The sequence below is a fragment of the Lissotriton vulgaris genome, chromosome 3_1, assembly GCF_964263255.1.
Source record: "Lissotriton vulgaris chromosome 3_1, aLisVul1.2, whole genome shotgun sequence".
NCBI classification, from domain to species: Eukaryota; Metazoa; Chordata; class Amphibia; order Caudata; family Salamandridae; genus Lissotriton; species Lissotriton vulgaris.
Genome location: NC_141689.1, coordinates 1,019,346,607 through 1,019,370,608, shown reverse-complemented (window position 1 = coordinate 1,019,370,608; position 24,002 = coordinate 1,019,346,607). Strand labels below are relative to the sequence as shown.

Sequence of the window (24,002 nt, the reverse complement as noted above, 5' to 3'; positions counted from 1 at the left end):
TTTCTAGAGTAGTCGAATCATGTGGAAGGGAAATCTCCTCGGAAACAGAGGATGTTGACAAAGCGGATGTGGAGGGGAGAGCTTCAGGGGAAAGGGAAGAGAGAGCAGGAGCGGTGTCCGTTGAGGACGTAGGGATTACGGGCACTGGTTCGTAGGAATGTGGTTGGGGGCAGAGAAAGTCAAACCAATCACAATGCTCAGAATCTGAAGTGGCATGTTCCTTGATGACATGGGCTTGAAGTGGAGAGATCTTGACAAGAGCTCGCTTGTTCCACCATCCACTGTCATCAAGAAGGGCTGAGGTCTTACCAACTTGTGTGACCAAATTTGGAGAAGAAAATTTAGACAACCCTTTAGAAACTCTTTTGGGATTCTTGATAAGAACCATATCTCCTTTTTGTAAAGGCTGATCAACAGAATGTTTACCTTGATCAAAACGTGACTTCATATACAATTGTTTAGCAGATACACGATCTTGAACAGAAAAGGAGAAATCAGATAAACCAACATTCTTATGCAACCAAGTGGGATTGAGAACAGAATGAACTTTCCTTTTTCTGAGTAAGCTAAAGGGTGAGACCCCGGTGGTCGAATGTGGGGAAGTATTGTAGGCCCACACTTTGTCATGAACAAAGGGTAAAGGGTCAAGGCGGGAAGAAATGGCGGTTTGAACACCCTCTTTAATGATGCGATTGCATCTCTCAACAAGGCCATTTGAAGAGGGAGAGTATAAAGCAACTTTGTGATGAAAAATATCGTTACGTTTGAGAAAGGAGCACATCTTTTGGGAGACAAAATGAGTTCCATTGTCAGTAACGATGGACTTGGGAAAACCCTCAATGTCAAAAACAGACTGTAAAAAATTAATGGTATTGTCAGTAGAAGCAGAATTGCAAAAAGAATAATAGAGCCATTTGGAGTAATAATCAACCAGGAGTATGAGAATCTTGTGTTCAGAGGGTAAAATATCAAAGGGACCAGAAAAGTCCAAAGCTACTTTGTCCCACGGGCCGGCCGGTAGAGAGACAGGACATAAAGGTGTGGAAAGGGTCTTCCAATGTTTGTCAGAAAGAATGCATTGGGTGCAATTGTCAATCATCTTCCTAATGTGAGAGTCCATAGAGGGCCACCAGTAAAATTGTTTGATGCGTTGACAGGTTTTAAAGATGCCAAGGTGACCCTGATGAGCAGAGCGAATGATATGATCACGAACAGATTGAGGGGGAACAAAAAGATCATTGCGCATGACCATATCAATGACCAGGGAAAGTTCTTCTGAAACATTAGCAAAACCCCTGAGATCAGTGGATAAGGTTCTACGTTCAGGCCATTTGCCGACGATGAAATCCTTAACTTTACAGAGAACAAGATCATTGGCATAAGCTGTATTCCATTCTGCTTCAGAAATGGGTTGACACTCGGCAACTGCATCAATGGTGGCAACAACACACTCAATATCATCATTTACAATTGAATCATCAGTTAGGGACATTCTAGACAGGCAATCGGCCCTGAAATTTTTACCTCCGGGAATGTGTTTGATGACAAAGTGAAATTCGTGAAGCTTAGAAAGGAGACGAACAAGTCTAGCGGAAGCCCTATTGGAGGTACTGTCAGAGAGCAAATGCATAAGTGGCTTGTGGTCTGTGTAAATTTCGAATTCGCGACCCCAAATGTAGGATTTGAACTTTTGAATAGCCCAGACGCAAGCCAGGGCTTCTCTTTCAATTGTGCTGTACCTGGTTTCAGCAGGAGGGTTCTGGATGCAAAGGCAACCGTGTGTTCTTTGCCCTCAACCCACTGACCCAGGACAGCGCCCAAACCGGTAAGACTGGCGTCTACAGTGATGAAGCACATAGAGCCGTCACAAAAGGGATTCAAAGCAGGTGAGTCTTCGATGATCCTTTTGACTTGGTCAAAAACTTTTTGCAAGTCTTGGGACCAAACGAATTTTACACCTTTCCTTAAGAGTGATCTTAAAGGTTCAACAATTTGTGCGTAGCCATGAACGAACCTTGCGTAGTATTCGGACAAACCAAGGAAGGAGCGAAGAGCATCACGATCCTTGGGGGGTTTAGCATCACGAATGGCTTTAATTAAGGAGAATTTGGGTTTGATACCATTGGGAGAAAGGGAATGACCCAAGTAATCGAGTTCTTGGACACCAAATTTACACTTATCGTGTCTAACGGTCATGCCAGCTTTTTCTAGGACTTGTAACACGGTATTGAGAGTGCGATTGTGTTGAACAGAGTCGTTGGCATAGACCAAGATGTCGTCTTGGTACGCTTGTACACCAGGAATGTCTTGAAAAAGGTTGTCCATAAGCTTTTGGAAAATGCTGGCTGCAGAGGCCAAGCCAAAGGGAAGTCTGAGGTACTTGAAAGCACCAAAGGGAGTAATAAAGGTGGTTAACTCTTGAGACCTGAGGGACAAGGGAATTTGGTGATAAGCAGACCTAAGATCAAGGAGGGAAAAGAATTTAGCCCCACCCAGATTGGCTAATAGGTCGTGAATTTTGGGAAGGGGGTGACAATCAACAATGATATTATTGTTAAGGGAGCGTAAGTCGGCACAAGGAGACGGTGAAACGTTGATTTCTAGAGGCAGTGGAGCTTGTTCCGCAATTGAGGCGTGGCGCGCGTGAGATAGCGCGAGCAGGAAATCAGAATGCTGCGCGGATGACCAAGCGCGAGGCGGTAACTGCCAGAGAAACGTAGCGCCAATGGAAAAGGCGATGAAATTGATAAACTTTGCGTCGGGAGCCAGGAAATGGACAGGGAAATTGTCCAGAAGTATACGACCTGGTGTGGAGGGAGGCGGACTGGAGGCAGGCTCAGCCGAGGAGGCACAAAGCGAAGTGGTAGATTTCAGGTGAGCTGGCGTGGGTGTAGCAAATCCCGATCGTCGCCAAATATGTTAAGAAACATATGCAGGAAACTTGCGTAGGTTGAAGCTTGTGTTTTATTTAAGCTTATTCCGATTTCAAACACCCACAGCCAGAGCCATCCAGTCGTGAGGAAGCCAACGTCCAATCTGACGTGCAAGGAATCCTCACGACTGAAGAACTCAGTTCCAGAATCATGGAAGAGAACTCTCGTGCTAGCAAGCACGAGAGCGCAATGAAAGGGAAGTAATCTCAATATATAACAAGGTGGAATTTAGAATAGGGACATCATTCCTAACGACCCCAGAATAGGCCAGTAATTCACAACCCTGAAGTTATCAATTCAGTGGGCACCAGTAATTCCAGGGGCAGTGAAAATCCAGCCCATTATGAATTGGCCACTAGGGGTCCACTAATAAATGAGGAATTACTGGAGAAATTGGTAATTGTGGATAGACTGCTCCAGTAAGTCCACAGTTTGCTATTGACATTCACCAGGAGATTGTTGCTGCTTGCCCAAGCCAGAATGCCCCGGTGCAGACATGCAGTATCCCCAGGTATCTCATAATTGTGCCTGGCGACACCATCAGAATGAAGTGGGGACTCATAATAAAGGCTTAGAGATGGAAGCTGTGTAGCAACATGAATATATAATTTTGTTATTAAGAGAAGCAAGATGCCCCTAGCAGAAGTGATAGAAACATACATCCCCATGGCTTAAAACAGTCTAGTCCAAACACATGGTTGCTCTGGAATTGGGGACGCAGGGGTAAGCCCAGAAGTCAACTGAGGATATTGGTATTTTGAATTTACAGACTCTTTATTCCTGCCAAAAGGTTCCTGACGTGAAATTCTGCACTGATTTTTGGCATTGCAGGTGCTCTACCCATCAGTTGTATGGGCAATCTATGGACTCTCCATCAAAATGTCTGTGATTCAGACGCAGTAGAAAGCAGTGAGGGGAGCAGGGAAAAGGCGGAGAAGCAGAATGCGTCAATGAGGTGGGGGATAGAAACAAGATGGTGCAGCATTACAGGTGGAAAAGTCAGAGGGAGTGGCACATAGTCACGGTACTGGGAGAGAAAATTATAGTGGGCATGAGAGGGCAGATCCTGGAAAATGACGGGGCAGGACTTTACTGTTACATGAGTGAGGTGTGGAAGTGATCAGCCATTAATATTTTTCGCCAAACAGAGCACTGACCCAACTAAGCAATTGAGTTAAGCCTCGTTTGCCCACATGAAATACAGGTGTGTAGGGGTATTTACCATGCTGATCTCTACCCCTTCATGTCTATACAGTGGTATGTACCGTGCCAAAAATGCAACAACCAAGCACACTGGCAGCAATCGTCAACATTCTGACTATGAACTTCAAATTTTTTATCAATCACATTCGGATAACATGGTACCACAATTTAGCCAAGTACATTAGAAGGTTAGAGTTGGGTTTTAATTATTAATATGTCGGTTTTTGTGTAGCATCAATAGGTGAATTTACTGCTGTTGTTGAGTGTTGCTTGCTACTGGTCATGGGCCGGGAAGCCAAAGCTGGACCAAATTGGGGCCTGTAAAGAATGCCTAACAAAGGTGGAGGGCCTACAGAAGCGGGAGGAAAAGCCCGCAAAAATGCATGCTTGCGTTTGACACGCATGCTTCAACCTGCCCAATGCAAAAGCAGGAGCATGGCAGATAGAGAGGTCATAAGCAAGGGCACAGGACCCTCAACACAATTAGCCTTTCCACTTTTGATGATTGAAACCTTGCTAACCTCTCTGCGCTTGCCTGCTTGCATGGCCCCATGGACTGAAGAAGTACCCAGACGTTGTAAAGTGCCGACTTGGGAGTACCTGCGGAGGACACAGTTCAGGTGTGGGGAACTTTGAGCTCATTAAGCATGAGCTTCTCTTGAATCTGAGGTCTTCTCCACATGGTGAGAAAGCGGAGTCGTTGGCAGGTTCCAGCCAAAAACCTGCATAAAGTAGGAACCACTCATCTGCTGACTGCAAGTTACCACCAGCCGAACCTGGGCAGCGGGCATCGCCGCAGGATTAACATTATCAGTGGGTGACTGAGGGCAGTGGTGAGATCACCTCTCTCCCCACTCCCTGCACCTAAATGCCTCCAGAGCACACCGCAGGTTCACCGATTGTAATCAGACAAAGATAGCGGCAAATTACAATGCCGGGCCCCCGAGAGGCATCTTGAAAGGGGCGGCCGGCAGGCGGGGCAGGAACCAGCACCTGCGCCGGCCTACTTGTGTGACTACATTGTGGCTCATGGGTGTCACAGTGGAGGGCCGAAACACCTGAAACAAAGTCAAGCGGCAGTGAGTGGCAAACAGCTTTGCCAAAGGGCAGCAGACCTGACAAAGTGGTGTGGGAGAAACAGAAGTTTGCCCGCTTCCATGATGAGTCTGCTGAGAACGAGGCAGGATCAGCATGAGGGAGGTGACGCACACCTCCGAAGGCTCGAGAGAACGCCAGCCCGAACTGGATTAGGACCTCTAGGCCCTGCTCGACAGAGAACACGTGCTAGTGGCCAGCCGGGGTAAGGTCAGTGAAAAATAATTGCATTCCCTAATGGAGGAACCGGGCAAAAAGCAGAGGCTCAACCAGGATGTACAGCCAGAGGACACTTGCAAAGATACAAGTCATCTCCCAAAACCCCTTAGGAAGGGGCCTGTAGCCAGAACAGCATCCGCTTTCAGGAAGGGTGGTGCTAAGGCAGCCAAGTGGTTTCCACTTAGGGAAGACGTCCTGTGGACAGACAGGGGCAAGGGTCAGTACAGCAAATGCCCAACAAGCCAAGCACAAAGGACACGAGTCACCACCCACCCTCCTAAAGGAAGAAAGTAAGAACTTTGGGAACAACAGTGAAGCCAGCAGCAATGACCACCAGGAGGGGCCTGTAGCCAGCACAGCAGTACCCAAGGGGTCTGACATGGAGTGAGAAGACAACCCAGGCTCAAATTATGGTGAAAGACAAGTGCAAAGCACAGGGGCAGGGGCATAGTCAGGGGTGCATGGGCAGCAGCTGGGTCCTGGGGCAGTAACAGGGGGGATTGCTTACTATGGCACAGAAGTGGGTGTTACGAATTCCACATCGTAGGGTAAGTTGGGGCAATGAGCCTAACAACTTCTCCAAACCAGCCATTTGGAGACTTGGGGAGGAGCGCCATACCAAGGAGGGCTGGGTACATGGGGGCAATCTGTCCTGGGTAAACCATTACCGCACCAATTGCCTTTATGCCTTGGTGGCCATGGCCACGGCCAGGAAACTCATTTGTCCCAGGTTGTCTTCCAATGGGCTAGCCAGGCATAAACCCCTGGCAGGGTCAAGGATTCGGGGGTGGGACTCTGGGTCACCATCACCTATTCAAGGCAACACAAACACAGGGGAGGTGGCAAGCAAATTGTGTCCTGTATCCTTAGAAAGTGGGCCAAAAGACCCCGGCACAGCAAAAGACAGCTAGTCAAACAAAGGAGCACCCCACACAGCACCCAAGACCACCGCAACAATGTGGGAGGCCGATCCATCCAAGGCTTGAGCTGGGGTCCACCCAAGGGGCGGCAGGCGGTAACAAGCCGGCCAGTGAGTACACCTTCCCCGGGGAATGCACCCATTATTGCGCGGGAAACAGGGTTAGCAAATCTCATTCCTCTCACAGTTAAAGAGCGGATCTGGCACAAAGAGTACATAGATATTTTCTGACTCCTGGAAGTACACTAGGTAGGGTTAGACTTGACCACATATGATAAAAAAAGAAGAGGGATAGGTGCAAACCTAGGGTAGAGCGATCCATAGAGGCCTGGTCACAGGCCTTTAGAACCCTAGCAAGCATTTTTGTGGAGAAATTCCCGCAGAGTGCGGCAGTGCTATTTCTGCATGACAAAATGGTGCATGAGGCTTAGCAGAGGTACCAAGGGGAAGCCTGACTCTATAACGAGGGCTTTTGGGAAAAGATGCAGATCTGGCCCAACATCGAATGGGACCAGCTGGATGTTGAGGGTTTTACTAATCATATGGTGCCAGCCAGGGAAGGGGAGCGCACATAGGGTCACCTTTTTTCTCCCATAGAGAAAAGAGAGGCACGAAGACTTCATGCAAGGCACCAAGGCCAAGAGGCACACAGGGGGTAAGCCTGGGTGGAGCTGCACCACGGTCTTTTGGAAATTTGACAAAGATGATTGCACGTAAGGATAGACCTGCAAATTTAGACATGCCTGTAGCAACTGTGGCGGGACACACCAGGCAGTTAACTGCAAATGATCGAAGGGAAGGGGGGTCACAAGGACAGCAGTAACAGGAAGTAAGGGCGCGCCACAGAAGAGGGCATTCTAGACACCTTCAGAACCCCTTCCCACACCCATTAAGATCAGCCCTAACCAAGTACTGAATAGTTATCACAGAGTTAAAGAGAGTCAACTACTAACGAATGGTTTTACAGCAGGCTTCCCTATACCATACGATGGCCCCCAGGCCAATCACCTTAGCCAGAACTTGAAGTCAATCAGGGAGAACCCAGGCATGGCTAGGCTGAAGTTAGCAAAGGAACTTCAAATCAGGAGGGTGAAAGGCCCATTTGAGGGACACTCTCTTTGACGACTTCATGGTTTCCCCACTGTGAGTAGTGCCCAAAAGAGGAAGGGAAATACCACCTCATTCATCAGTTGTTGTATCTGCCGGGCGGATAGATAAACAAATAGCTGGATCAGGACAGCTGCTCTGTGGCTTACGCCACCGTGGACAAATCAGTCAACTCAATCAAGCTATCAGGTAAAGAGGCTTTGCTAGCCAAAACAGATGTTGAATCTGCCGTTGTGCTGCTGCCAGTGCACCCAGTTACCATCTGCTGGAGTTCCAACTCAACAACGCCTACTATTATGACAGATGCCTGCCCATGGGATGCGCAATCTCCTGTGCCTATTTTGAGACCTTCAGCAGTTTTTTAGAATGGAAGTTAGGGACATGGCACCCAGCGGGTGTGCATACACTACCTGGATGGCTTCCTTTTAATTGGCAAACCAGGCACCTCGGACTGCTCAGGCCTTCTCCAGTATTTAGTGGAAATAGCAGAAGAGCTTGGTGGGCAAAAAACCAGAGTACCCGATCATCGGATTGTCATTTCTAAGGATTGAGCTTGATACAGTAGAAAGGATTTGCAGGTTTCTCAGGGCAAAAGTGGCAGAACTACATCCGATAATCGGACAGCTACTCACAAAAGAAGAAAGCAACACTGGGGGAGCTGCAGCATCTGCCAGGTAAACTTAATTACGCCAACATTGTGATTCCAGTGGGCAGGCCACTTGCTAGTTGCCTGGTGTGGCTGGCAGAAGGTCTCACTAAGAAGCATCTCAGGGCTCGACACATACAGGAATTGAAAGAGGAAATGGAACAGAGAGCTGCCTTCCTGGCCAGCTTCAATGATACACTGATGTGGTGAGAGTCGTGGGTGACTGCCAGGCAGCTTGAGCTATTTAGAGATGCAACTGGGAGCCACGGCTTTGGGGCCATCTTGGTCTTGGTATGGACAGCTACCTGTTGGCAGGACACTTGGCATGCTAAAGGTGACACCAGAAACATTATGCTGCTGGAACTTTTCCCCATCATAGTGGCCTTTTCCATATGGAGGCAGAAGCTCGCCAACAGGCAGATCACCCTTTGGGCTGACAACCATGTGGTAGTGCAGGAATTGAACTTAGGGACATCATGATGCCCACACGCAGAGCAGAGCAGAGCATGACAATGGTGCCCGAGTGGACCCAACCTAGCGATGCTGGTGGACAATGTGCTAGCCCCAAGACGGTACAAAAGGGGGTGGTGATGGACGGAGCATCTGAATCAATCAAACACTCACACCCAGTGAAAAGATCTGGGTTTAATCCATCACCGTTCTTTAGCCCACTCTGCCACCCTAGTTCAGACATGGCCATATGCAAATCAGTCTGACCCTGTGCCTCATGGGAACAGTCCAGCCCGAACTGCCAAGCCATGTCTTCCCTGGACCGGAAACAAGCTTCCGAGGACCGGTTTCTGGCATTCAAGCCGTCTTCAGCCCGGCTTGCTTGAATCCAGTGGCAAAGTGAGCAAGGGACTCACGTCTGAGCATACCCTGCCACACTTATGGCGGCCAAAAGCGGTACAAAAGGGGGTGGTGATGGACGGAGCATCTGAATCAATCAAACGCTCACACCCAGTCAAAAGATCTGGGTTTAATCCATCACCGTTCTTTAGCCCACTCTGCCACCCCAGTTCAGACATGGCCATATGCAAATCAGTCTGACCCTGTGCCTCATGGGAACAGTCCAGCCCGAACTGCCAAGCCATGTCTTCCCTGGACCGGAAACAAGCTTCCGAGGACCGGTTTCTGGCATTCCAGCCGTCTTCAGCCCAGCTTGCTTGAATCCAGTGGCAAAGTGAGCAAGGGACTCACGTCTGAGCATACCCTGCCACACTTATGGTGGCAAAAAGCGGTACAAAAGGGGGTGGTGAAGGACGGAGCATCTGAATCAATCAAACACTCACACCCAGTCAAAAGATCTGGGTTTAATCCATCACCGTTCTTTAGCCCAATCTGCCATCCCAGTTCAGACATGGCCATATGCAAATCAGTCTGACCCTGTGCCTCATGGGAACAGTCCAGCCCGAACTGCCACGCCATGTCTTCCCTGGACCGTAAACAAGCTTCGGAGGACCGGTTTCTGGCATTCCAGCCGTCTTCAGCCCGGCTTGCTTGAATCCAGTGGCAAAGTGAGCAAGGGACTCACGTCTGAGCATACCCTGCCACACTTATGGCGGCCAAAAACGGTGCAAAAGGGGGTGGTGATGGACGGAGCATCTGAATCAATCAAACACTCACACCCAGTCAAAAGATCTGGGTTTAATCCATCACCGTTCTTTAGCCCACTCTGCCACCCCAGTTCAGACATGGCCATATGCAAATCAGTCTGACCCTGTGCCTCATGGGAACAGTCCAGCCCGAACTGCCAAGCCATGTCTTCCCTGGACCGGAAACAAGCTTCCAAGGACCGGTTTCTGGCATTCCAGCCGTCTTCAGCCCGGCTTGCTTGAATCCAGTGGCAAAGTGAGCAAGGGACTCACGTCTGAGCATACCCTGCCACACTTATAGCGGCCAAAAGCGGTACGACTCACACCCAGTCAAAAGATCTGGGTTTAATCCATCACCATTCTTTAGCCCACTCTGCCACCCCAGTTCAGACATGGCCATATGCAAATCAGTCTGACCCTGTGCCTCATGGGAACAGTCCAGCCCGAACTGCCAAGCCATGTCTTCCCTGGACCGGAAACAAGCTTCATATGGCCATGTCTGAACTGGGGTGGTGTGGAGTGCAAAAAAACGATGGATTTAGGCCCAGATCTCTGTACTGGGGTGAATGTATGACATTGTTCTGCATTCTGTCCATCAACTGTGGTTTTTGCATTTGTCACCCCGAGTGGGATGGGTATGCTCAGACGTGAGTCCCATGCTCTCCACACCACTGGATTCAAGCAAGCCGGGCTGAAGACGGCTGGAATGCCAGAAACCGTTCCTCGGAAGCTTGTTTCCGGTCCAGGGAAGGCATGGCTTGGCAGTTCGGGCTGGACTGTTTCCATGAGGCACAGGGTCAGACTGATTTGCATATGGCCATGTCTGAACTGGGGTGGTGTGGCGTGCAAAAAAACGATGGATTTAGGCACAGATCTCTGTACTGGGGTGAATGTATGACATTGTTCTGCATTCTGTCCATCAACTGTGGTTTTTGCACTAGCCCCAAGACAGCACAGAAACACAGTAAGTGTTGGGAAGTCTTTCGAGCCTCGACCAGTGCAACGAGCAGTGCCGACATGATGACCAGGGATGTAACAGGATTCACACATTGGGCATTCAAGGGCAAGAGAGGCAGGTCATGGGCACATGCACATCTCAGCGCACTATCCTATTATACAAAGCTGGTCATGGGGAGGGACCCCGACGGCTCATTCTATGGCAAGGCAGCAATGGAGGGTTGGGAGCGATTGCACGCCAGGTGCAAGGACCAAAGGCGCCCCATTGATTTCACTTTGCTAAGAAAGGTACTGGAACCCCTCCCTGACATTTTTTCAGGCCTGGGCACGAGGTTGTGCTCTTTAAAGTGAACTTTGCACCTGCCTTCTTCAGGGTTTACAGAGTTAGCGAGCTAGTAGCCAACTCCAAATCCAACCCGGGGTCAGCATGCATACACACCAGAGACGTGCAAATAGGGAAGGGGTACATGATATGTTTATCCAAAACAGCCCAGGAGGCTAAAGGTAAACACCCCCATCTGGATTGTCTTGACGACAGTGCATGCTGCCTGGTGTGCTGCCTGCAAGATTACGTACAGCAGGGCCTGCACAGGGGGAGATCGCATTTCCTACACAAAGATGATGCACACCTGAGCCACTTCAAATTCACTGCTCTGCTATGAATGGCCTTAGCCAAGGCGGACTTACCTTCAAAAGAAAGGGGCCCAGATACCGCAAGGGGATCTGGCTACGCAACACAGGGTTTACTTGGCTGGGACGTCCAGGCATGAGATGGGCTCAACTGCTACTAGCTGTCCAAGAAGCATTGAGACAGGAAGAAAAAACAGATGCTGTCCTAGTACTTTTAGGGGAAAATAACCTGTCATGCCACGGAAGGAAAGACCTCCTGATGAAATCTGGCCTCACAGCTTTTGCTTGGCTTGTCTGCCCAGCAGATCTCATATGGTCAGAAATCATAGCCCACCGGTAATGGAGGGGCAGTAGAAAAGTTCAGGCATAAGCTGAACATCTCCATGGCTAAATTGTGTAGGGCGAACAGCTGGGGATTCGTGAGGCACGGGCTTATCAATCTCAGAACGTCAGGTTACTACACAGCAGACAGGGTACACTTAACCGGGGTGGGCATGGGCATGTTCCTTCTCAATATATTGAGGTTACTAGAGCAGCAAGGTTTTTTTTAAATGAGCAAACAAGATAGAGCTGCTGACTATCGAGAAATCCCCAGCAGTGTGGCGGAGACAGCACAAAGTCAGCCAGAAAAGGACGGTAGCCTAACAAGAAGAGCAGCTTAAACAGTGTCTTTGGGGTGCCTCATGGCAGGGGCACTGGGAGCAGGTGATTAATGATCCATATGTTATGCAATGTGAAATAAACTGCAGCATTTTTACACCAAAAGCGGCTTCTCCGTGTATTTAATAAAGCAGCCATGGACTATTCGCATGAGGGAGAGGTTTGGGAAGGCAAAGTCAGACTGAATTGGGGCCCATGAAGAACGCCTACTGAGGGTGGGAGCCAACAGGAGCGGGGACCAACACGAGCGGGAGAAAAATACAGTGACCTGCCTATCTATTAAACTGTTTAATGCTGAAAGGATTTGCTTTTTACATCCCTTTATGATTCATTTATATATTTGTGGGTATAATTTTAGGTGGACCATGTAGACAGAAGGGCCCCTAGAATTGTGCACATTCAGAATCCATCCACTGTGGAGCTGCTGAAAAATGGGCGCTATGGCATCTACATCACTGGCAAGGATCTGAAGGCCTCTGACCCTGGCACTGAAGAGGGAGCAATCATTTTCCGGATTTTACGGGGTCCACATTACGGCTACCTGGAAAATATAACCTCAGGTATTGTGTTTTCAAATACATACTGAATAATGTGTGTACACATGAACAGCAGTTGTGATTGGCCAGAAGTAATATTCGTGTGGGAATGATATCCAGAGGCTGACACAGGCCTTAGTACAGTCACCAGTTGCATTTCAAATTGTACAAATCAAACAGACAACCCTACAACAATATTATACTTCAACAAACAATGCAAAACAAATTCCTCCCCCTCTCAAAACTAGCCCAGGAAATATGGACATATGCCACAAACAGAAAGAGAGGGAGGATGGCAGGGTTACCAGGAGAGCAAAACACAGAGGCAGACAGACTGCCCAGACAAGGAGGGGTAGCCCATGAATGTCAGTCAGGATATTTGCACCCACTAACAATAGCACAGGAAGAAGTAATCATAATACACATTCAATAGACAGTGGGCGCGATTCGCAAAGGTAAAATGAGCCGAAAGTCTAACTTTACGACTTTTGGTATTCACAAAGGGTATTTGCTACTCGTAAATCCCCTTTGTGAATACAGACAGTCGTAAAGTTTAACTTTTGGTATTCACAAAGGGCATTTACGAGTAGTAAATGCCCTTTGTTAATACCAAAAGTCATTTTACTTTTGTAAATCGAGTCCTATATCTACTTACAGCACAGCAGAGAAGGGTTTGTCCCCTAGATCATGTCAGCCTCTACCCGACAGCATGCCTCCCGATGGCCTTGATTGTGGACATTGTAGCGGTCTAGTTGTATATTGAATGATAACCCACCCCCGGAACCACTGCCATACTTTGTATCACTCTCTGGCCAGGCGTGGCCAGACATGGCCAGAGAGCATAAATAAAGGGGCCGATGTCGCTCGGGACTTCCGGCCGAGACTGCCAGCAGTGTGTGTGTGTCGCATATGTTCTGAGTAACCAGCCCTCAATTTACAGGTGACCCATGGTGCCCCACATTGCCTGAGAACCCCCACAGACATCTGCCCCTGCCTACAGAGTGCATCAAAGTTATTATTCTAGCAATGAAGCCAACTATTCATAAGTGTTATGCCACAAGATGGAAGCGACGCATTATGTGGTGCTCAAGAATACCTACAGGGGCAGTTCACAAATTAAGACGTTATTGTATAATATCTGATTACTTGTTCAAATCCAAACTGTTAGATGCCCTACCAATCGTACAGTTATCTACCACACAACATACACTAAGGGGAAGAAAGAAAAGAAAGGCCAAAAAGTAAACTTACCTAGGCCACAATCACTTCTAATGGGTAACCATAGCCTGGTACTTATAAGACTAATAAAGCAACGCTTTGAAACAGTGGAAAAAAGCTTGTTTAAGACATCGCACTTTACAAACAGCTTTCCTCTAAGAAAACTCTTTTTGCAGCTTGAATGAGATTCAAGGCCTAACTATTCAGACACTGTGCCTGCAACCCCCTAAAGCAAAGGTTAAAATAAGAACCAATCCTCACTTTATTCCTAAAGTAAAATCACGTTTTCACGTACATCATTCTTTTCACCCGCCTGACGTTTTTTCCCCAAAACACAGGCTTAACTGCAAGGTGAAAGAGCACTACACACACTAAATATTAGAAGAACAATCATGTATTACGTACAAGAGACTAAAGCAGAGTGGAGAATAATGTTTCCCATCTCACATTACAAAGGTAAAGAGTGTACCTATAGCCAAGGGAACAATAGCAACATGGATTTTATAAACTATATATTATTCTGCTCTTTTTGTAAGGTCAGGACTTTAAAGCTGTACGAAGCACAACCTTCTTGAGGGAACAAGCACTGGCAAAGCCAATACTTCTCACCTATGCAAGACTAATTGGCGTTGTCAATGTTTTAAAGACATGTTGCACAGTAGCGTGAGCTGATGTGCAAGAAGGCTTGAAGTAAAAAAACAAAAAAACGCTATGACGTGGCTAGTGTTGACTGCATAATTTTGCATTTTTTTAAGCCATGTTGCATAGCAGCCAGCGCTGCTGTGCAATAAGTTGAAAAAAATGTGGTTAGAAGTAACACAAGGGGAAGTAGGAGGGGGAGAAAGTAGCAACAGCAGACAGTGAGAGAGTGGGGGTATGGGGAAAACAAAATGAGGGAGGTGGGAGGATGAGGGAGGTATGTACCAGACAGAGGCAAATGGAGTGGGCAGCGTGTGGTTTGCTTCTATTTGTCTGAATTCTAACTTGTGTATCAGAAACTTGAAAGTTGTTGCTGCACATGAATGTCTGAAAAACAACTGCAATAATCCTTTCTTATTATTTGGCAGGTGGCTTTATTCGTGAGCAATTCACCCAGAGAGATTTAAATGGAAAAACAATACTCTATGTGATCGATCCCTCCCTGGAAATGTATTCAGATAGGTTAGAGCTTCAAGTCATGGACCCTACAGGAAATACCTCTCCTCCCCAGATGTAAGTGACATAAGTTTTAAATATGCAAATGCATCCCCAGGTGTTTCCCTTCCTTTCTATCTCAACGTTATGGTTTGCAGCTGTGTAACAGAGGGAGTCCTGTTTAAGTTTCTTATATGAGACAACAGCAAGGTCTCTTCAATATCCCCTACATACTCTTTTCTCCTGTCCCAACTCTCTATGTCGCCTCTCTCTCATCTCTAATTTTACGCAATGTTTGAAGCACATGGCAGGAGATGTAATATAATTGCTGCCATTGAAACACCTGACAAATAATTGTGTTGTTCTTGGACAATTACTTTTCTCTCTGTGCATGATTGTAGGTTTATGATATGTAAAATGTCACTGTGTGTGATCATAATATGTAAAAGTCAGTTCAGTAGTATAGTGTGCTGTTAATACTCTCCATATTTCATGACTCACGTCAAACTCCTCCTCAGAACCTGGTTTCTGAAATCCAGTCAGAACAGGACTTGAGACAACAAATTGTTTTTATACAACATCATCCCGTGTAAATGAGATTCTACTGCAGCAAAACCCTATTATCTACAAAGCACCCCACTGGTTCTTGGATGTCGGTCTGAACTATCTCAAATACATATGTTAAAATAAATAACAGACTATAACAAACTAATGAAACGCTGTGCAAGCAGCCGATTTGACTTTCCATTTGTCAAGTTTTTTTGAAAATATAAAAATACAAATGCAAATAAGATCAATGTATATTGACTGTTGGTTTGATGACACACTTAATTCATTATATATTGATGGGTGGTTGCATTACCAGCATTTTCTTCCATTGCTCACTTTCTGAATTTGAGTTGGCCATCTGATTGTCTTATATGGGTTGTACAGTTTTGGGCCAGCAGTCTGAGAATTTGGGTTGTTGGTTTGAGGCGGGCTGAAATCCCCCTACTCAAGCAACAGCCACAATCCCTGTCATGGTGAACCACAAAAAGTCACTAAATTAACCTGTTCTAACACTCTGGTAGCTTGGCACAAAAACGCTCAGGTTTATATTAGAAGCATTGTGTAAAGTATATATGCAGAATAGAAATAGTAATAAAGTGAAAACACAACACAAGAACAATTCCACACAAATTTAGAAAAATAGAGTTCATTTTAATAAATTATTTGACACTAAAATGACAAAAATCCAAATAGTCAAACCAGTGAAGTACGATTTCCAAGTTTAAAGGTAGGTGTAAAAGCACAAAGCGCCAACTCTGGTTATCTGGTCGCGCCAGACCAGGACAAAGTCACAGGTTCAAGCCGATTGCAATGGAGTGCAGGCCTGAAACAGGGACCATGTTAGTCCCACTAAGAATTGTACCTTATGTCCTGGACGCAGAGTGTTTGATTGTGCTGCCTCGGTTCTGATGAGGAGCTGCAAGGGTTGCAATGTGAGATCCTGCATTGGGTTGCGTCGCACTTCGTCGGCTCCCATAAAGAGCTACGAGGACTGCAATGTGAGATCCTGGGGGAGGCATCTTTTGGGGATTAGGACTCACTCCATCAGAGGTCAGCAGCAAGGGACAGGCAGATCTAGTTGCGTTTGGGCAGCTGGGAAGATGCAGGGCAGGTTTCTGGAGCTGGTTATGTCTCTGTAGCTCAGAACAGGAGGCCAGTCAGCTAGTCGTTGGAGTCACTCTGGTGATTCTGCGTTCAGGGAGCAGGTCCAGGCTTCCTTCTTCAGGCAGCAGAGTAGCAGGGCAGACCTTCTTGGAAGGCACAATGGTCTTTTTGCCCCCCCCCATGGGGGACAGAAAGCCCACTAGACATCAGGGTATTGTACAAAAAATGAGAGAAGTGGAGCAGTCTAGCTGGCTTGGCATAGAGCCATTCCCCCTACCTAAAGAGCCACAAAAGTCTTTCTGCTGCATTAGAAGAAAGACAGGTGATAAACCCTACTGCTCGACCTGTGGTTCAACAGAGGCATGGCTTGATGCTTAAGCAGTAGATAAAGAGAAATATCCTTTGGAATTTATAGCAACCTTTCATTTGTCATTCATGTGTACCTCACAATCTAACTGGTGTATACTCACCCTTCATACACAGTCACATATACACTCGAGAAAAATGTACCATATATCTCCCACAAAAACTCATTAACCATCAGAGTTACAAAACTATAAATCGATTTATTAATTAAAAAACAAATGATAAAAATACTGATTAAAACCAGGGAAAAACCCTGAACCTAACACATACCAAATGTCATAGTGTCACATCAAATATATACACATGGACTCAAATATACAATCACAAATAAATAAACAATTCATCCAAAAAGAAATACATAAAAATAATAATAAAAAAGAGTACATAACACAGACAAATTCGATATGTCCCTTGCTTGTTACATATCTGTATTGCGACAATGATTATGGTGTAGATCTTGGTGCACAGTACTCAATGACCTCCGCCATTCTTACAGGTTATGTATTGAAATGGGCGTTGACACGTTTAGATGGATTAACATTTTTTCACCATCTTTATCAAGACAAAGCAATTTGTACTCTCTAAAATCACAAGATTGTATCAGAATCAGGTGTTTCAATTTCACCAGTGCCTGTGTGATGGGAAACAAATGTCAGTTAACTAGGTCCTGACCAAGCAGCACTTCACAGTCAACATACTTAATAAACTATGAACCCTCAAACAAAAACTAGTACATTTAATAAGGCCCCATTCTTTTTATTAACATCATGTATTGCCTCCCAGTCATAGCCCCACTTAAATCATCTTCAGGCAGATGCATCAAAGAAAATACCGGGAGCAAACGGGCAGATTCTCAGAATCTGGCCGTTTGCTCCCGGTATTTTTGAATTTGGGATGCATCATCCCAAATGCAGAAATCGCAATTTAAGGAATCTCTAAATAGCGATTCCTTAAATTGCTCTTGTATTTAAGGAATCCCAAAATGAGATTCCTTAAATGCAATGCATAAAACCCCAAAAAATAGCGATTTCGCTAATGGGGGAGCAAATTACCATGAAGTTGAACTTCGTGGTAATTTGCTAAAACTTTGAAAAATGCACTTTTGTGCATTTTTCAACGTTACATGTTGCGCACACACATGCCCTAAGGGCATGTGTGTGCGCAACATGTAACTTTGAAAAATGTGTAACATTTGAGCACGGGTCCATTTCAGGGGTGCTACAGGGTGTCCTTTGGACACCCTGGCACCCTTGAAATAGCGGAACATTAGCGATTCGGTAATAGCTAATCGCTATTAAGGAATGGCTTTCCCATTCATTCCTATGGGCCTTTAGGAATGAATGGGAAAGCCATTCCTTAAAGGCCCATAGGAATGAATGGGAAAGCCATTCCTTAATAGCGATTAGCTATTACCGAATCGCTAATAAGGAATCTGTAGGAATCGCTAATAACATTGCGATTCCTACATGCATCCCGTTTTGCGAGTCTTTAATAGCGATTCCTTAAAATTCGCTATTAAGGACTCGCAATACATAACTTTGATGCATCTGCCAGCTTATTGTTTAAATACAAATTAGTTTCACATTAGAAAAATGGTAATGGATTATTCTGCATCCCTCACGATAACTAAAAACCTCAACTGGTCTCTGTTGTACTAAAGAGTTGTATGGTACACTTCTCTCACTCTCGCCTGCTTAAAAAAACAGCCCCACCCCTTCTTTTAAAATATTTCCCCCTGGTATCTAGTGGGGAAAAGGGTAAAAAAAAAGCAAGGGGTGAGGTTGGCTACCCTGGCATTAGGCCATGTCCTGCCTAGCTGTCTTTCTGCTTCCGGGGGGCAGAAATCCCACTACCCAATGCACATATATTTTTCCTTTTTTGGGGGGAAAAATATAGGGTGTGTTCAGCCTGTTCAGATGCACAGCCTATCCCTCACTCCTGCAGCCCCAACATTCTTTTGTAGTTTTGAAATGTTGGCTGGCAGAGAGAGGAAAAATCCCTATTTCATGTTGAGTGGCTGCACTATTCAGGCTGTGGTTTAGGTGGCAACCTTGGAACCCGGCGAGCCCAAGGGCATTTCTTAAACCTAGGGACTCAGATTAATCCAGGGTGATGTGGCTTGCATGAATCCTGCTACATTCTCTTGTCCATAATGCCCTGTAAACATCAAACTTTAGTTAGAAACACTATCTCGTGTTTCCACTCTTCTACCAATAAAAACGGTACCTCACTTGTGGGACTGAACCTAGCGCCTGAAAAAAGAAAAGGCCCTAAAACCTAACGGGGGGTATCACAGTTTCATCTCCAAAATTAATCCATTCAGGTTATGTGGGTAGCAGCAGTGTTTGGGCCTAGGCTCGGCACCACCCAGAGAAACCTATTTAACCCAAACATTTCAAAATGACAGACACACAGGGAAGTCCAGAGTGGTATGACTTGAGAGGATCCCAGCATGTTTTCTTACCCAGAATGGCATGAATCCTTGGCTAAAATAACTAATTTTCCTCATATTTCTGTTGGGAAACACTCTGTCATCTACAGAATCCCTACAACCCAGAGTTCCCACACTTCTCCCAATTAAAATGGAACTACAGTTGTGTGTCTGGGTCTATCAACTGCAACAGGAACTGATTAAGCCAGGGAGTGTTATATGATCATAGCATTTATCTGTTCCTGTCGTTGGCACTAGGCACCCTGTCAAGATTTTCATTACTTTCAGAACATGATCACAGATACAATCAAAACATATCATAATAGACCTATGAGATTCACTTAAAAACACCTAAGGCAGGTTAAAGTACCCTGCACTTTACATACTATGTTAATAGAAAACTTAAATGGATGTTATTCTGTTCCACAGAAAATCTAAATGATCTCACATGCATCAGTTAAGTTTAGCCACACAATCTTAATAATGCCCTATTCATTTCCTATGACCTCATACATGATATCACAGATTCCATCATGCACTACATTATAAGCTCATCAAAGCAATATTCAGACTAAGTCAAAGTTTTTGGATAACGTTACTGTGTGTTTTAATAACACTACAGCAGATGAACTTGAGCGATTTGACGCTTGCGGTCTCGTTTTCTGAATGTGGGGTGGGCTGCTAACCCACTGGCTTGGTGGAGGCTCTTGCCTCCATAGCCATCAAAGGACCATCCTACATATGTAGACATCTCCAACAGCCTGGAGGAGACTGTAGTGTCTTGTAAAAGGAATAGCGGGACTCTTCTGGTCCCTGATGGACTCCTTAGGAGAATTACATAATTGTTCGGGTGTGTCTGGGTGTGCTTAATAAAGTTCACAATGCAGTGCGTAGGGGTAACGTTTGCACTCTGAAGAATAAAGATGTGAACTGCAGAGCTCCGTGTGTGGTGTGGTCATTTGCATGCTTCCGGGCTGGGGAGGATGCTACAAATGGCGACAAGTTAGGGGATCTGTAACCCGAAGTAACAAGAGTGTTCTCCCTAAGAGTTCGCTGAGGTCCAGAAACTGCTCATGCATTTCACGTGAGCCTCAGTTGAAGTGAAGCAGTTTATGGTTGGTCTATGTGGAGTCAAAGTGACAGCCAGTGCAAGGCTTTAGAAGAAGGCGAAGGCAAAGGCCCTACGGAAAGTTCAGTCACAGTCAGCCCAGAACTTGCTGGTATGGCCAAAAGAAAAGGTACTGTACCACAACATGACACAGCAGGTATACAGCCAGGTACAGAGAAGCACAGAAGGGTGCTATAAACAGGTGCAAAAAGCTTGCCAAAAGCAGGAGCCTCCAGGCATCAAGAAATGCTAAAGGCAGTGAAAATCAGGTAAAATGTAGAAAGTTGAGAACGGAGAAGTTCATGCACATAAGACAAAGCAGTTACTCACCACCAAAGATAAAAAAAGAGGCCATGCGACATCTAATCGGCTGCGACAACACTGATGCAAGTACGCCGCTGGTGCTTACAGATGGTGTGGATGGTGCTGATCCAAGCGGTTGGCAGACAGCACTGTCCAGGCCTTACCTTCAATGTCAATGAGGTCCACACCTGGCAGTAATGCCACTGTTTTCCTGAAACCTCCGCTCCCATTCAATATCACCAGAAAGCAGAATATTACTGCCAGAAGGACTGCCTAGGTAATAAAAATGATCATTTCATCGGCATGCTCGAAGAAACAAATGACAAAAAGATCATCAAATACTTGAAGAACGTTGCAGGTGATGGTGTGAAAGTAGTGATATAGAAAATACCACAAGCTGATGAAACATTTTAGCTTCAGATTAAGGCGGCATTAGGAATCAAGTTCAATCCAGTGGTGGACATCGACTATAAAAGCTACATCTTCAGCCAAGCCAAACAGCAAGCTGGAGAAAAGATGGTTGAGTTTGCGGACAGACTTGAGGCCCTCATCAAGCAGTGCAAGTTCAAGGATTTCAATGATGAAGAAGCTATCTGTCTCAGTGGCATCAATAGTTGCCTATCAACTCATTCAGATGATGTATGCTGCACAAGACACTCAGTTTGGAGAGAGTGCTTATGGCTGCGAGAGCAGTAGAACGTGCACATCAACAAGAGGCTGATATGAAAGCTGGTGTAGCCCAGAAGGAATCAGCATTGAATGTGAAAAGTAAGCAGAGATGCAAAGTCAAGGCCCATGAATTGATATCTCCGAGGAAAAAGAAATTGTGTTTCAGATGTGGATTCACCTTTCAACACGAAGGAAAATGTTCCACCATTATACAAACATGCAAAGGCTGCAAGAAAGAGAACCATTTTGTAAAGGTTTGCAAAATGAAAGAAAAAATAACAGCATTACTTCGAGAAAAGAAAATGGACTCTTGAAAGCTCCATAAACCCTCTAGTTATGCCCACAAGACCAAGCGGCTTCATGCAGAGAAGAGTCCAAGTGAGATCGCCATGTGAAACAACCACATTCCTTTGGACATTGCCCCAAGTTCACATTAAAGGTGGTGTATCGATAAACAGGATGCCGGCAGAGAAGTACAAGGAACTGTCGCCGGTTCCACGCTGATCACCTTTGAAGACATAGGTATACATGTGGGATGCCTCTACACCATTGCATAGTCAAGGATCTTTTGTAGCAACCATGCAACACAAGAAGACGAAAGTACAAGCACTGAATCATGTTATTCAAGGTACTTTGTCAAGGGCATGTTTACTCAGTGTCAGTACTGCTGCTACATGAGTCTGATTTCCATTAAGAATAACATGAAAGAACATGCAGTCATGGTAACTCAGTTTCTGTCGTTGTTTCATGGACTAGAAAAGACCAAGAACCATGAATTTGCTACTTCATATCAATGAGCACAATTGTCCTGCTGCTCAACAACATTGTCTAAACATTGTCTAAATGCTTTTCACTTGCACAAAACTATTGAAAAACAACTGGAAAAGCATGATATCATTCAACGCTCTAGTGGTCCAACCACATGGGTTTCACCCATAGTGGTAGTGTCCCAAAAATGAGAGTTGAGGTGCCATGCGCGTCTGTGTCGACATGCACCAAGCTAACAAGTCAATTGAGAGGGAAAACCATACATGTCCACACATTGCAGATATAATTACACAGTTGAATGGTGCCAAAGTCTTTTCTCGTCTTGATTTGAACAAGGAGTGTCATCAATTCGAACCAGACGAAAACTGCTGGTACATTACCACCTTTTCGACCCACATTGGTTTGTTCAGATATAAAAGACTACGTTTTTGGGGTGTTGTCAGCTGCAAATTTTTTTCAGGATGTAATTTGCTGCATAATGCAGCCTGTCACACATGCTTTTAATTAAAGTGTTTATATATTGGTATTCGGGGCCACTCAAAAAGAACATGACAAAGTATGCCGCTTGCTGGCCAATGCCCATCCCACTTTGAACGCGGGAAAGTATAAGTTTCACAAAACAAAGCTGAAATTCTATGTGCATATTTTCTCTGAAAAGGGGATGACACCAGATCCAGCTAAAGTACAGCCTTATCGCCCACTACTCCACCAGGACCCGTTACTGTCAGTACCCCTATGAGAGACTTGACGAAAAAGAACACTGTGTTCAAGTGGTCACCTGTATGCAATTGAAGCTTTAAGAAAATCAAAAATACAATTGAGAATGCTACTGAAATGGCCTATTTTGATCCAAAACGTCAAATTGAGATTGTAGTAGATGCTAGCCCAGTGGGGTTGGGTGTTATCCTTGCCCAGCACAGTGGACACGACAATGCTCACAGGCCCATTGTGGCTTATGTAAGCCGAAGTCTGACACAAACTGAACAGGCTTATTCCCATTCTGAGAAAGAAAGTCTAGCTGTAGTGTGGACTTGTGAACACTTCCATGTGCTTCTATATGGAAAGCACTTCGCTCTTATCACTGACCACCATGTGTTGCTCACCATTTTTAGGAATCCAAAGGCCAAGATGCCCCCTTACATTGAAAGGTGGGGTTTGCAATTGCATCTGTATGATTACTATATTCTGCTTAGCCCAGGGAAAGATCAAAATCCTGCTGAGTACTTTCCAGTGCAGTGTCACAGTACAAAGTCTAAAGCGCATGAGGCCTATATGAACTTTATAGTCAAGTAAGGCTTACCTGCAGCTCTGTCGGTGGAAAAAATTCTTGCTGCTACAAATAAAGATAGAGATTTGTGTGTTCTCAAAGACATTATTGCCCAGCAATCCCGGAAGAAACACACTCGACCTCTTACAGATGACTTTAATTACCAAAAATTCAAAAATATGAGCGAGGAACTCTCTGTCACTCAAGAAGGCATTATAGTAAGAGGTTCTAGAATTGTCATTCCAGTGAGTCTTCGACAATAAGTCATTAAACTTGCCCATGAGGGTCATTGTGGCATTGTTGCCACCAAGAGAGCTCTTCAAGTATGGTTTCCTTGCCTTGATGAAGGAGTTGAAAGAGAATTAAATGCTTGTCATCTGTGCAACTGCCTGTCTCCCAAAACAATGCCTCGTCCATTAGTTATGTCTGACCTCACAAAGCAGGTGTGGGAGAGAAATGCGATTCCAATAGGTTTACTGGTAATAGAATCTGGATTTTATTAAAGACAAGGAGGCTAGCATTATGCATTAAACTTTTATTTCCGACTTCTCAGGAGTACCATTAAAAGCTCATGGAATCCTTAAA

General features: G+C 45.5%; 1 protein-coding gene across 1 annotated transcript in view; it reads left to right on the top strand.

The window, feature by feature from the left end:
- Positions 1-24,002, top strand: part of FREM1 (FRAS1 related extracellular matrix 1) — a 564,068-nt gene that overhangs the window by 378,655 nt on the left and 161,411 nt on the right. Inside the window, exons 25-26 of the mRNA XM_086961404.1 lie at positions 12,323-12,524; positions 14,786-14,930. Of these exons, the coding sequence (XP_086817530.1) occupies positions 12,323-12,524; positions 14,786-14,930 (347 nt within the window). The remainder of the gene's footprint in view (positions 1-12,322; positions 12,525-14,785; positions 14,931-24,002) is intronic.